The sequence below is a fragment of the Ciconia boyciana genome, chromosome 1 (genome assembly GCF_034638445.1).
Source record: "Ciconia boyciana chromosome 1, ASM3463844v1, whole genome shotgun sequence".
In the NCBI taxonomy this organism is placed as follows: domain Eukaryota; kingdom Metazoa; phylum Chordata; class Aves; order Ciconiiformes; family Ciconiidae; genus Ciconia; species Ciconia boyciana.
The window spans coordinates 23,384,803-23,400,737 of NC_132934.1; the positions used below are offsets into that span (position 1 = coordinate 23,384,803).

At 41.7% G+C, this 15,935-nt stretch overlaps 1 protein-coding gene across 7 annotated transcripts in view; it reads right to left on the reverse strand.

The window, feature by feature from the left end:
• Nucleotides 1-15,935, reverse strand: part of PLXNB2 (plexin B2) — a 263,445-nt gene that overhangs the window by 33,573 nt on the left and 213,937 nt on the right. For all 7 annotated transcript variants that reach the window (XM_072860778.1, XM_072860825.1, XM_072860814.1 and 4 more), the window contains 3 exons: nucleotides 13,781-13,889; nucleotides 865-1,001; nucleotides 52-219 (listed from right to left, as the gene is read on the reverse strand). In XM_072860778.1, the coding sequence (XP_072716879.1) occupies nucleotides 52-219; nucleotides 865-1,001; nucleotides 13,781-13,889 (414 nt within the window). The remainder of the gene's footprint in view (nucleotides 1-51; nucleotides 220-864; nucleotides 1,002-13,780; nucleotides 13,890-15,935) is intronic.

Below are 15,935 nucleotides of genomic sequence, written 5' to 3' on the forward strand. Positions count from 1 at the left end.
ACACATATTTTAACCCAACTGTAAATGAAGTTATGACAAACATTTCATTACCTGCTGAAGCTGTTTACTGGCAGGAACTTGGTGACAGTAGGGTTCTCACTGTATGAAAACTGCTCTTGTACACTAATTTCCTTGCCGCCATAATACATTTTGACTTTAACAGCTTCAACCTTGCTATTAGGTCCTGTAATACAAACGATCTCCTCTCCAAATTCAGTGCTAGATTGGTGAAGAAAAAGAAGAGGAAACATCTTCAGTTACTAACATTGTGGTGAATTCTATTCTTTATGGTAGTACCCCAGAAGCAACAAAAAAAGGGCTCTGTTTTTGCTAGGCACTGAGTAGTTATGAGAGGGGACAACTCTTTCTCCAGATCACTTAGGATCTTTAAAAAAGATATAGGATATGAAAAGGAATAGCATACAAACACAAGAACAGTGCAATGTCAGCACACTTCCTGTCATTTCATTTTTTGGGGGGAGAGAAGGGCAGCAATTAATAAAAGGAAAAAGAAGTGAGAGGAACAAGCCAAGGGGCACTAGAAGATCAAGATTTTATATGGAACCACTGAGGAGATGCTGAGTGAAAGCATGGGTGGGTTTGGAGCAGCCAGGCAAGCAGAGAAAGCCGAAACTGGAAAATTCTTTGGATATTTGAGTTCTCCCACTTTGGTTGTTTTTACAGCTGCCTCTTCCAGCTGGAGCCTCTGAGAGAGTTTCTGTCTGAACGTTACGTGCAGAGCTCCATTGCACGGGATGAGTCATGAAGAGATAGACAATGGATTTGTGTAATTTCTACAGGCCAGAAAAGGTTGGTGCTTTGTTAGGATACAGCTCTGTATTGTTAATTACTCAGGGTACGTACACATTGCAAGGCTGGCTACCAACTGAAACTTGAACATCCTTCATGGAACCAGTGGCCAGGTTTCTACCAGTGATGGTAAGTGTGGTTCCACCCGCTTGTGGACCACTTGTAGGTCTTATTCTAGAAGGACGAGGTTCCTGCAAAGAGAAGATGGTCAAACTAATTAAGAAAATTAAAATAAAATTTATACCAGTATTACTTGGTATAACAGCTAAAAGAATTTTAATATTACTTCCTGAAAAATAATAAAATTAAAATAATGATGGACAGTTCTTCTAAAATAAAATATTTCATTATTCATGCTGAAGGAAGAAGTAACAGATGATGTGAATGTACTTACGTCTTTTCCATACTGTATTTTGCAAGGCTTTATATGAATATATAAATTCACTATTTGCAACATGTAGAGTTAGCTGCCATTAAGTTTGTGAGAGCTTCCTGTTGGATTTCCTGTTTTCATACTTATTTTAAGATTTCTCTCTTCCTTATGGATGAGTCTATCTTCACCTTTCCTTACCCTTTCCTACATTCTGTGTCAGCTACAGGAGAAACAGAGCAAGGTTTCCAAAACTGGTACCGAACAGAAAGACTATTCAGATTCCATTTGTCTCTTAAGGCTCTTAATTACAGTATAATTGTTATCCCTTTCTTGAGCAATGAGCTTGCAAAGAAGGAAAATCAGAAAACGCTAAACTTTTCCTTATGCACCTAGAACCTTGGAGAGGATTCTTAAAATCAATTGAAACAAGCAGACATGCTTGACATTTTTATGAAATATGTTGGAAATTTAAATTTCTCAAATAAGTTCTCTCCTTTTGTTCTCAATTCATTGATTGTATTCCTGGAGCTATGACAAATACTGTAAATTAACCGTGAGGGCTTTTCATGAACAGTGTGATTTAATCACTTAATCTCTAAGTAGTCCCTGCTTCCAGTTGAGAAAAGCATCCTTACCCAGGACAACACTGAAGCTGCTGAATGAAGAGGATGACCGAAGCCACGCAAGCTGCATGAGATGGGTTACCAGCCGGCTCCAGGCGAGCGCTGCCTGCCGACTGCATGGCCTGGCCATGTCTGCGGGGCATGGGCTGCCGGGATGGCGGCAGACGCGCGGCAGCCCTCGCACCGGGGCGATAGCTGTTGTGCGTGCAGGCAGCAAGGTGGTCCCACGCAGCCAGCTGCCACACGCGCCACCACGGGATGCCAGGTCCAAGCGTGTGGCAGGGGCATTGCTACGAGGGACGCTGCATTTGCTAAAGCATACCAGATCAACAGCTTAGGGAGGCTGTGAACAGGTAATGCCTTTTCTGATGTATAACTGTCCTTCTTCATCCATATTCGACCACAAGCTTTCCTTAAATGAGTCAAATAAGCAATAAACTTATTTCCCAGTGTCATGTATATTTGTAAATGACATCTGCTCTCCTCCCCCTCTTGCATAATCTTGCTTAAAATGGTTGACTGATAATAAAGTCCAGGCTTGGGGCTATTCCGTATGAAGCATATGCAAATAAAGGAAGAGCAAAGAAGTTTGAAAACTTCCCTTGCTGATGAGGGTTTCCCTGATCACCATCACACTGCACTGATCTCCCACTCTAAGGAGGAAAAGCCCTGCTCAGAAACAGAGAGCAACAAGCCCGCACCTTACCAGTCATGCAGCAAAAACCTTTCCCCCATGTCGTTTTGCTCAGGCACAGACCGCCATCTCTGTGACAGCTTACAGCTACAAAACCGAGGGCCCACGAATGGCAGGGAGGAGGGGGACTCATGTACTGCAGTTCGGTTCAAAGCTCGGTGAGCCATCGACAGGTTTCTAACAAGCAGCGGGAATCCGTAAAAATGCATCCAATTGACCTCATGGTTACTTTACAAATTTGTTTTATTGAAGCACAGATATTACAGAAATGTGGAGAACTCGTACTTGCTGTGCTTGTTTTATACTTTCATGTCTGAGCAACTTCCCTCCGAAGGAATGCATCATCGTTCAGCACACTGCACAAATCCACAATGACAACTGTAATTTGCTCTCAAGTCATTGAGCTTTAGGAATATGCTTTAACACTAATTGGGTGTCAATTGCTTTTCTTCCCTGAGAGAAATCTGTTTGTAAACCCTTCACTCCTCAAGATGTACGTCGCTGCAGCATATGACTGCTCTCATGCACTAACCTTTGATTTCATTTTAATTTAATACATCACTCGGGTTACAGTGTTTTTTGTAGGGAAGTGATCCAAAGTCATTTTAAAGCATTTTTTAAGCAAAAAGGAGCCTTGATTAAATATAACAGAGCTGACTAAAACTTGCTCACTTAGGTCTATACAATCCTCTCTGTGCATACTCTTCTTTGGCTTTAATTACTTGCTGATTGAAGCTAAATTGAAATAAGTCACGTCAAGGTAAATAAAAAGTTTGAGGGGGTCATTTTTAAAAATCTTAAAGTTTAAATTAACACAAGTCTAACGCACTTCACAGAAAAACTCATTTGTGCTTTTTTGTAACACAATTTTGTTGCTAAAAAAATGACAATCAAAATTGTATATAAAATACACAGTCAATAAATAGTTTATAAAAACATATCAAATACTTTAAGTGTAACCTTACCACATGGACAGAAAACCATACCTTTTATTAACTTCAAATTAAATCTTAATTGCTATAAATTGTTAAGCATGTTGGACCTCTGTATCATCTGCAGTAAAAATCCACAGCAATGATTAGCTGCATAACATGCCTGGGATAGCTTTCAGACAAAAGTATCCCCCAAGAACCACTAAAGAATCAGTATGGACAAATTCATTATCCCTGAACCTCAGAAAAACTATTTAAAATTTGTAGCCTTTTCCCTAAATACTACCTCCACTGAAAGGCTAGCCTCTAAGGACAGACTTAGGAAGGAAAGTAACAAGAAACCACTTAAAACCAAGCCTTTAAGCAGAGACTTAGGAAGGAAAGGAACAAGAAAAGGTTTCTGAAGCACCACACACCACTGTTCTCTGTAACCTCAGCATAAAAAATGAAAGGAGGCTTGCTAAGGACTTCTGCTAGACAGCTGTATTCATTTCTTCCTGCAAAAACTGAAATAATTGCCATCAAAGCTCTGCTGGGTTACCTGATGGGTAACTTTGGCAGGGTGTCAGCTGGCTCTGTTGTTAACAACCAGTAAATATCGAGTGAGCCACGAACTTGAAGCAGAACCTTCCAGCACCATTTTCTGTGGCAGACCTTTTAGTGGTGGCCTACTTTTGCCTCCCTAGGAACAGGGACGTATAGGTAACCAAATAGGAAAATTATCTCTGAATAACACAGCCACAAGGGGGAAGTGAAACAAATATCTGTTCCATTTTCCCCAGAAACTGTTTTTTTTTCTTAGCAAGACTCCAACTCTGCTGGAAGTTAAAGCCCAGGTACGCTGGATGGGAGAACATGCCCCCCACACCTCACCCCATCCACGGTGCAGCCGCGCCACGGCATAGACACATCTCGGCTGCACTTCAGGCTGAATGGAAAACCGAGGCCAAGAACCAGCCTGGGAGCTAACACAGGTAGCAGCCAAGGAGGAGGTGGAATAGTTATGTTTAACCCTTATTTTCTCTTTAATCACTGATCTTGCAACAGTTCCTCAAAGGACTATTTTAAAACAGCTTAATTCAAAGTATTCATATTTAACATATTTAAAGTAATTTTGCAAATACCAAGAGCTCTCCAGAGACCAAATAATGTGGACGCCTCATAAAGATGATCTAATAAGGAGAAGCTGAACCGTGCCCTGTGTGCAGAGGAATTCTTCAGCATGACTGCTAAGACAAAGCATCATATAGTAACACCTTGTTATTGTAAACTTGTCAGGAAAATGATTTGATTCATTTTAACTTGCCATTTTCTGTTTCACATTTTCCCCCTTTCCCTTCCTCTTAAGGACTTGCCAGAAAAAATAAGTAGTTAAAATACATTATCAAGAATTTTAACAATTTTAGTAACCATTTTATTGCAAAACCAATGTGCTATGAGCAAGTTTTAGTGCTCTTCTAAAATATTCATGGATGGCTCAAAGAGCAGAGCTACATTGGCCCACCTGGCAGTCTTCTTAAGAGTACCAATAAAGAAAAAAAAATTGGATCATCCAAATGCTCAACCAGAAAGCATTTTTCAAAAATGCAGTTAGGTAGATAGGATCAGCAGGAGAATGATATTTCGCTGAATGCCAAGATAATTTGAAAAAGTACCACCAGTGGTGGTACAAGCCTTCAACAAGACTTGTGTTACCTAAGGAGAAGGTAGCCCCTTCCTGCAGCTGACACGGCACTCACCAGTGGGACAGAGAGGTTCAGACCCTTGGAAGCTGCCAGGTCTAGTCTTATCTTACAGTCTTAGCTTACACAGTCTAGTAAAGCTGCACCTAACCCACAGCTCTGTGTTGCCTACCACAGCCCTGCATGAGATTGTTCTCCTTGCAGAGGAGAACGAGGGGCAAAGGGTAAATCCTTCACTGCAAACCTTGTTTGAGGGATAATAAAAATGCTGCTTTTACCAAGAGGCAATCCCCTTTAATTTGGACTCAACCCCGAGCAATACTGAATGTTCAACCATTACAAACAGCACTGATAAACCTAGGACCTCAAATGCTGTGAGATCAGTGATGCCACCTTTTCCAAGTCCCCTGAAGGATTTTTTCTCTCCTCGTTCCTGCCCTTTTCTCATTTCAGTCTCTGAATCAGAAGTACGCCTGCTGTCATAATAAATACCCCGCTTTCCTTTTCACCCCTCTGCACCTCGGGATCTTTGTTGGCTCAGTCAGAAGGTGCCTGGGGGAAGTCACACTTTCTGTAAGATCGCAGCGCAGTGCACAACTATAACATCACACCGCAGTGCTCAGTGCAATTATGAAGTTAAGAATATTTGATTATGTGTCCTATATGGAATTTGTAGCAGTCTTGTAATAATTCTTCTGGAAAACGTCAGCCCTTGTGAGGACTTGGCAATACTTCATTTCTCATGGACACAGTAAAATATAAACAACCCTGCAAACACTAATTTAACCCTTGTTTTATAATTCCTTAAAGTGTAGAAAATCATAATTCATACATATTTCAGTCTTTTTCTTATTTTTCTTGAAATGGAGGAATGTTCTTTCAGGTCTACACTCCTTTTGTCACCAGGAAAATATTGGTCGTGTCTTCCAGGTAGTTCTGCAATAACAGGTTACCTCGTTATGTGGGGGTTTTGATAATCTAGTTTAAAAAAGCCTGTTCCAACATCTGTCAGTTGTTAAGTGGCCTGTTTCTTGCCAAGTCTGGTAAGCCACCTCCCAGCAGAGGAACTTCCCATCACCGGGACTCCCCACCACCTTATGCTCTCACGATCATGCCCTGTGTTTGTAGGAAGTGGATTTGCAGTTTTGGTAAAACATATGCACATCCACAGCCATGCTATTCAGAATAAAATACAATAGAATAGTTCAGTTGGAAGGGACCTACAAGGATCATATAGTCCCAACTTGTCAACAGGTGTAACTTGCTCCCTACTACGTGGTTTATCCTGAAGAAATAATTTGATCTCGACAGGATTTCTTGCTTGTAGGTCCGAGCAGATTGTAGCTTGTCAGCCATGGGAAATTTGAGCATTTTGCATATCTTACATACAAACCTTCCTTAAATCCTGCTTATGTTTAATGATGTTGAGCTAGAGATCTCAAAGTCTACCTGCAACCCAACTTTCCCATGTTGTACCAGACTGCTGGGTTAGTACTCCTGAACTGATAAGCAGCTCTCCCAGTGCTTTGATAACCATTAGGCAGCTTTGCTGGAAGGATAATAACACTACGAATACGTTACCTCTTCTGTTTTATGACTGTGGTTGGTGCCCATTCCATTGATACGATTTACCTGAAAGCAGTGGTTATCTGCTCCAATTTGAAACAGTGAGACAATGGCAATTTCTAAGTCCTTGTACATTGCTTATGGTATGTAACGTTCAAATAGTGCTGGTGTGTTTGGTAGCAAATCCATTCCTTCTCTTTGTAATACCAGTGGATTCCCTTACGTGGCATTCGCATTCCTGTGTGCCACTGCCTTATCTTTGCATCAGGGACTAACCTGAGCTTCACAAACTATATTTTTTGGTTTCGCCTCACAGTAATGTCATAGTCTTGCAACAGTATGTCCTCTGAGGTGCTCTGTGCTTCGTCAGCACAGAGGTACTGGAAAAAAAATGTACTGGCAAACCAGCTTGCACTGGCACAAGTATGTATAGGACTTCACACTCAGGCCATTTTCCAGTGTCCTGTTTTCTCCATCGCAGCCAGAAGTCTTTCCTTTGCTTGCTCTGTTTGTATCCTTTGCCTCCTGCTTACAAATCTGTTCACAGAAATGCTGATACATTTTTCATTGTAGTTTCATGCTTTCTGCGTGCTGGAGGCTAAATTATCTCCATGTCTATTCCACTTATAATCACATTTAGACACGACCTTACTTATTAGCAACATACATGACTGCTGCTCTTACACAGCTACTGCAGACCCTCCGAGCATTCGCATTTCAGCTCTTACATTTTTTCATCCTGTTTACTAATCTAGAATGCACTTTTAAATCTTTAATATTTTATGACTTGCAGTTAGTCTTTTTGCACAGTTAGGAAGGTGATCTGTTTCTTCAGGTTTCTGATTACAATTTTAGTAAAATATATCTTTTACAGACTGAAAATGCTTTCAGAGAGCTCCCAGCATTTTAGATCTCTGTGGTCTGATGGTGTCAAATCAAAGCATAGCTTCTACCTGGCTAACAGTGGGGTTACTGCTATTCGCCTTTTCTTTTTTTATCCACCTTCTTCGCAATTTTCCCATTAAAGATATGCAGGTGCAAAAAAAACCATTCCCCCAGCCTCTTTTTCACTCACCCGACTTGCATTTGGGCTCTGATCTGCCAAGCTGATTCATGTTCTTTTTCACTCGGTTTGTTTGCTTTGCAGCTTTCCTGGTTTACACTGTCATGTCCAGCCGACTCATTTCTGGTCCCTTGCACAGTATGCGAGAACAAAAGCAGCGCACTCCTGTGGAGCATCACCTAGCTTCTGCATGTCGTCTTTTTCCATTTCTCTAGTTTTCCACTTGTCTTTCACCAAACACATACTCAACTTTTTATATTCCTGGGCATGACTCTGTAAATAGGGATACTATCTACTATAATATTCATCTGTGGTAGACAGTTTCTAGCCCAAGAACCACACCACCGAGATAAAAGTAGTTACCCCTTGTCCTTCACTAATGCAGAAAATCAAAGACAGAAACAACCAGCCACCAAGGAGGCTACTGGTGGATCACAAGAGGGGCCAGACATTCAGGAACAGTTGGAAGGCAACAGAAGAGGGGAGCCTAATGGAGATGCAAAGAAACCTTGGCATGAAGTCTATGCTTCAGAGGGGGATGCTGGAGAAAATGCAACCATGCCAGACCACAAGCAGAGAGACAACTGGGGAGGGAAAAGAGGATGGTGGCAGAGTATATCCCCGTGATGCCGTGAGAGATGCCAGCTGCAGCACAAGGGGAAGCCAGCAACAGATGGATGTGTTCAAAAGGACGTTATGGGTAGCAAATGGCAAAGCCACCTAAACTCCCTTCTGCCAGCTCCTGTAGGCAATGACCTCCGGTTGGGGGTTTGCCTTTGATGTAAGTGCACATCTTCACAAGTAGGAATAGGCTCTTGTTCTTCCACACAAGCAGAGCACAGGGATGCTGTGTCAAGGACCTGATGACAGTGCGCACACACGTGGATAAGATTTTCACAAATGTACAGAACACATTATTGTTTTGCATTTATCTCATCCATTCTTTCCTCCACAAGTAACCTTTCCCTTTCCTCATCCTGGTCCCAGCTGCAATAAGTTCTGGCTCTTGAAGCAGGTCTGTAAAACAACTAATTTGTCACCAAAATTATCTGCCCCGCACTGAAAGCCAAATTATTCTGCCCACCCTTGCATATAACTCACACAAAAATTGAAGGCAAAGGTATAGCCCATGAAGTGCTGTAGACACTGGCCACCTTCTCGGAGGTCAAAATGTCATTTCATGGACTATAAAGGTAACCGCAGGGGCTAAATTAAGCTTCTGAACAGGGCACGCAAGTCATTAGGAACTGCTCTTTCCCCCTCCACTTCCCTCCTTTCTCAGACTCAAGGGAGCCTGCTTCTTGTTTCTTCAGACAAGCCACCCACTCACAGGATATTCAACCAGAGAATTTCCATTGCGCACTCTTGGCAGCCTGGTGTTCACCGCAGTGGCTGACCTGACCCACCAGCTTGATGCGTCACAGCATCCACAACGCAAGCCAGGCTTCAGTTCCTGGGTTATTTCTGCAACAGCAGAGAAGTGAGCCGAGTCCTGCCTTTCTGGGGCTGCTTTGTCCAAACCTCACACCATGTGAGCTGATCAGACGCTTCCAGCCACTCCAGGTGCCCAGGCAGAGCATTTGCCTGGCAATGCACGTTGTGTGCTGTCTGCTGTGGATGGGAGGTTTATGCAAAGGGTTGGTATTTTAAACTAATTTTTTGGACTGCAGGCAGCATCTTTTTATCGTGAGGCAGACACCACATGATTTTCTGAAAAGAGCACAGAGCCTTGCTGACAGGTTTGATGGAGAAATGGAAGCATGCATGACTGGAAAGTCTGCATTATCATACAGCCAGTGTCCACTGGCAGCTTTCAAGCAGAACCACGAGCACTGAATGGTGGGACATGTATTTAAGTGCATAGCTCAGATGATAGAGAATTAAGTCTAATAATATCCACATGAGGAAGGGCCAACTTCGCTAAAACTCTCAGCTACCCAGGAGTTCTCCTGGCCTCTATGCAGGCTGACACACAAACAAGATGTGCTCCAGGACTCAAGAATAAAATAAGATCCTCTGGAAGCAATTCCAGACTGCTGTGGATGTGTGGCTTATCAGCATCAATTGTAATAGCAACAAGCATGTAATATGCCCCTGCAAAAACCCACCCAAAACCCCCAGCCACAGTGTAAAATGCATGTGTTGAGGTAAAGACTTGGAGAAAAATCAAGGAGTGAGCTAAAACCCTCCACAAAAGCCTTGTGGCACTAATGGCACTGCACTGGTGAGAGCTCCCCAGGGAATTCAAACATCAAGAAGGAAAGCAGAGGATGGATGGAGGTAAGAGGAAACTGCCAAGTTGGGAGTAGATTAAGGTGGAAGAGTGCACCTTGTTAAATGTAACTGTGCTGTTCAGGTTCACATCCAAACTTTCAGCATGGTGAATAGTCATGTTCATGTTTGTTTTCAGATCAGACTCTAATTTGTCCCCCCTTCTTCCTCTTTTTGGTTATTCACCTCATCTTGTTTAGGTAAATAGACTTCCTGATTTACTAAAAGTCATCATTTCCAAGCCAGTCCCTAAACTACCTTTGGCACTTCAGAAATGTATTACACTTTTGCAAAGTTCTACCTCTAATTTCACCATCTTACATTCATTTGAGCTTTCTGAAACCAGATAGTCTTTTTAACCTGCACAGCTGAAACCTCACAGAATTGCTCTTGCAAACAGACGCTGGAGATCCCAGAACCAGCTGCAAGCTCTCATTCTGGTGGCTCGAGTCTGAAGACGAGGTATTCTGAGAAAGGAATCATGCTTGTATGGGATCAGCAAATCTGCGCCATATACCTAGGAAAAGCTTAACTCCTTCCTTTGATACTGCTTCTCACTGTCATAGTAACAAGCAAATCAGATAAAGGTAACAACAAATAAAAAAGCAGGACTAGCCTTTAGCCATGTTACTGCTCCACCTGCTTAGAGACCAGTCAAGCTGTCAGTGCTCCAGATGTACCGCATAGCTGGATATTAAAATTTAACATCACTTCATTTCTATTTCTCTAAAAAGGAGAATGGTTATTGCCTGATCCTGCTTACAGTGAAACAACAGAAATGTCAGTAGAGGACTGGGTTACCAGAATTTAATTTCACTGGAATGGCTGGACTTGAATAGCACTCAGGTTGGATAGAGAAATTGTAATGGGTAGGGAGAAATAGAGCTTTCTTCCCCTGTTACGCAGCAAATATAGATGAGGTGCTTACTGCACAGCACAGACTCTTGTGGACCAGGGCATTTTAGTTCAGAAGTAATTTTAAATTGAAACCATGGCTTCCCTTTTAACTGGATTTTTGACCCATTTAATGGAGGTCTCACATGTTCCTCAGCTCAGAAATGTGCTGTGCTGGCAGACGGGGCAGAAGCACGAGTCTGAGCCCCAAGTTGTGCTGACTATTGACCCTCAACAATCCAGCTTTAAAAAACACATCTCGTTGTTCAGACTGGGTATCAACAATAGCTAAATGTAGTAGTACTTATAGAATCATAGAATGGTTTGGGTTGGAAGGGACTTTCAAAGATCATTTAGCCCAACCCCCTTGCCATGGGCAAGGACATCTTTCACTAGATCAGGTTGCTTAAAGCCCCATCCAACCTGACCTTGAACACTTCAGTGATGAGGCATCCACAACTTCTCTGGGCAACCTGTTCCAGTGTCTCACGAGCCTCATCATAAAAAAATTCTTTCTTATATCCAATCTACTTGACAACTGACTATGTGCTTTTAGTGGTAGACACTAGCCCATGTATGAGGCTGAGACTGTGGGGAGTATGGTGACACCTTTGGTGTACACAGACACACCGGGCTGAGCAGCTTGTGCACTGTGCACTTGTGCACTGCTGGTGCAGTTCTGCCCTGTGCCCCCACACACCGCATTTAGAGTGGTCACTGCTAAAGCTGAAGCTATTGTGCTTCAGGTGATCAGAGCACACAGCAAAAACAGTGATAATTACCAGCAGCAGGGTATCCAGACAATGTGTCAAAGAAAGAGGGAAATACATAATAGAAAATTTATTTTAGGAAGGCTTTTGGAAAGAAGAGTATTTTCTTTCCTTTGTATATACTGAATAGAAGAGGTTTTAAACAAAGCACAGATTTCGCATGTCTGCTGAAAGAAGTCACTAAAGAATGGCCTCAAAACAGCAATGAAACAAGATTGTAGCTTTTAAGACAACATCAACTGACACGATTGTCTGCTCTGATCGTCTGTTCTCACACCAAAAGCACTTGTGTCACGCTTGTAGAGGTGCGCATGAATGTGATGCCCCTGTACTGACTTTAATGCTACTGCAGTCCACAGCTGGCTTCATTTTCTCATGGAACAAAGAGAAATGAAACTAGAAACCAATTTCACCAGTTTTAAGGCATGAACTGTATTACTTGCCATTGCTTTGCATTTTGTAGAGTCCCCATGGGAAGATTTTTGCAGTAAATAAAAATGCTCTTCATTGGCAGTTACTTTAGGTATCTGATATTTCAGTAACCCCAATGCAGGCAGAGATTGGCCCAGAGGAAGTCTTGGACTTGCAGGGAAACCTCCACCTGGATGACGCCTGTGCACAGCGGCTTCTCCTAGCGCCTCACTGATGGGCGATCAAGAATCTTTCCCTTAAGTAGCCAAAAGCGGTGGCTGCTTATCTCACCTCCCCGATGGGCTGAGCAGGGAATCACACCAGAACAAGCTCACAGACAGGCTTCGAAGCCTACATGGGGGCTTCAGATTACATTTCAATACACTCCATAACTTCTTCATGTGGTTTTCATGCAAACCGTGGGAGAATCTTTACACGCAGGAGAAGCATAGGAGAACTGGTGTAAAATGTACCCCACACAATGGGTTCATGTCAAAATCTCATCTCATGTAGGGTTTACTGTCATAGCCTCTGTCCCAGAGACCACAAACGCATAAACATGGGAGATTATGTTCTTCTCTGGTTAAGACAAATGAGATTGACGAAGAAAGACTTAATTATAACCTACACTTCCACAAAGGAACAGAGGACATTTTGAAGCAAAAAGGGTGTTTTTGAAGAGATATCAGCAGGAAAAGGAGGTATTTGCTTGGAAATCATGGAAAAACCACTTCTAGCCTGTTTTGCAAAAACAAGAATATGCTCTTCTCAGTTGAATGTCATTCTTGACTTATTCCACCTCTTACTGCTGACTCCTTTTCTTTCCTTCTCACAAGATATCAAGAATTAATGAAACAGAAGTTTAAATAAGAGAGAAGATAAAAGCCTAACCCACCCTTTATGTTTTATAGATGTACAGTTTATAGGTGTAATTTTAAGTACCAGTATGAGGACAGAGATTATTTAAACCTCTCAAATATCACAGGCTCTTATAAATTTTGAAGACCTCATAGACAGAGATAAAGGTACTTGCTGCTAAAACCACAGGCTAGACCAGCTATAACCGAGAGCCACATTTAGGATAAAGAAATTAAGACACAAACAAAATTCTCCTTCATAGTGACACTGAAAACAAAGCATATGTGTAATATGAACACACGTCACACTGTCTGTGGCTCTTCATGCCGTATTTTTGAATGAAATAAATTATTAAAAAATTAATGTACCTTCATTACTTATTCTGCAGCTGCTCTGCATCCATTCTTGTAATTAAGAACATTGGCTAGACTAAACACAGTGATTAAAATAGTGCACCAACTGTGCATCTAAAGAATACCTAATGTTTTGCAGTGCTGATTTTTTTTATATTCAATAGTGACACTTAAGAGATACTGTGTCACTACTGAATAAGTTTATTACAGTTTCTTTTCTACCACATCTTTTTAACTTGAAATGCAAACAACATAATCCTGTTTTGAGACTCTGGATCTACTGATCAGAACAGATTTTTGGTATACCCTTTGTATAAAGAAATGCTCGAGTTAAGTGTTTTCTAACATACTTGAATGACAGTGCTATTGATGAAACAAAGTTTGTAAGGCAAACCCAAGCAACTCTGTGCTTAACAGGTAAACTTCTAACTTAAGTCATGCACAAGGTATAAAACAGGTCTCTGAAAAAAATGCACTTACCTGGTATGTAAAATGCACTTCACTGGGTGATGTACCTAATTTTCCGTTGATGTTAACTTCAATTTGGCCTTGTTTTGTTTCATTCATTGGTCCAATCTGACATACAATCCTAGCAAGAAAGAATGTAAGTTTATCTGTTAGAAGTAACAGCTGCAATACCAATGCAATGTATGTGAGCTACCGCACACACTGTCAGCAAAAGCACTTAACTTCGCTTTATCCTATACAAGGTACTTGAACACTGCCTCAGATTCCCAGCAAAAACACTCAAGAATAGTCTAATCTTCTATCTAAAGGTAGGTAAAACTGAAACCTGAGCACTGTACACAGCAACTACTTAGCAGTCAGCTAGAAGAGGTGCCTTCTACAGAATACTCAAATTCAGCCCAGAAGTCAGGGATGAACCTCTTCAAGCCTCCACAAGGTTTTCACTGGACCTGGTGATATTAAAAAAAACAAAGGACCCCCACACACACACCTTGATGTAAGAATCAGACTGTCAGCTATCTTATAACTTTGTGTGTTTTAGCTGCTGATACTTTTGTTGTGCATCCTGCTTTCAGCTTTAAACTACCATATTTTCACACCTATGATCAAAATCCCTTTAGAATTACTGTTCTCTGAAAATAAATCCTCAGATAACCCACGCAAAATCAGAGGTCAAGGAACACTGGCCGTGAAAACACTGCCTTGACTAACATTGCTGCTAAGTGATAGCACGGATGTTTAAATTTTTATTTCAAACAGGTGATCCACAGAATATAAGGATGAAAATGCAGTAAGGATTTGACACACTTGAAAACTGGGACAAATGCTTAATGGAGAGCTGATAATACAGTTAGATAACGAGGTATATAATGTCTGCAGCCTGCACAGGCAGACAGTTTCATATAGGACACACCCTAAGGATCACTGCTCATTTCCTTCACTCTTTCCCTCCGGGATTATTGCTATTCTTCCTTAAGCAGTGCACGACTGCTTAAAAAACTCCCTCAAATAGAAAAAAAAAACCCAACAACCCCAAATTACTGGGTATAATGTACTTAAATCGGGACTTATAATAAAAGGATTGTCAAGTCCCTCTGCAGATCACTCCAGAATTTTCTGCCTGGGTACTGGCAAATGGACAAAATTCTCTAAATTCTTGCATGTCCTGGCATGTGTATGGCTGCCTGAGTCTGTTCCTCATCATCTCTCTACTGTATTCTTGGAAATTGTATCTTCTTGTCAGGCAGAAACAGGAAATGGTGCCTTTGGAGGAATTTCTACCATATGTCAAGCTAGGGAAAGCAGTTGGGGGCCGGGGCCGGGGTGTGTGTGGGGGAAACGCCGTAGTGTGGTTAGCAGGGATTTTAATTGAGAAAAGTTCCCTCCCCTCCCCAGCGTTGGCATTGCCTCCCTTCCCCCACGTTACAAATGGAAAGCTACAAAGAATGAGAACAAGACTTCTCGAAGGCCGACAATTAAATCACCGCAGAGCCAGAAAGCAGCCTTAAGTGCCTTAAATCTTGCCACTCTCCTGCCCATGGGAGCAACTGTCTCCTAAAAATGACTAGCTTTTTACTGCAGAAGGATAAGGGAGCAAGACTAGGCACTTTTTTTTTTATTAAATTAAATAAAAGAAGGTAATAATAAAACAAAAGAATGGAGGAAAGATAAAGACAGAAAATTATAGATACCTATTTGGAGATTTTGAATAACTTCTTTTTCAAGGCTTCCCTAATGGAGAACATCCTTCAAAACCCCCTAATTTGTTGATAAATGACATTATGCAAGTTGCATTTGTTCTCACCCATTACCACACTGGCAGAGCTTAAGAAACCAGTAATGTTGCTATGATACAAGGAACCAGTCATCTCAGTTCTGGCTCCTTTCCATGTATTTAAAAATATCAAAAAGCTTTAGAAAAAGCCAAGAGGCTGGGGAAATTCTTGTAAGGCTATGCTGCAATTCAGTGCAGCTTTTGCAAACACTGAAAATAGGGAATGGGAAAAGATGACTGTAAAAGAGTTGGGAATTTTGTGGATGGTGATGCACATGTAAAAGCACGAGTGATGGCAATGGATTTGGGAAGCAGTAAGACATATACAGCTACATATACATTCTTACAGTCCTAGGGGCCTGGGAAGCTCCTAAATGCCTGATTGACAAACTG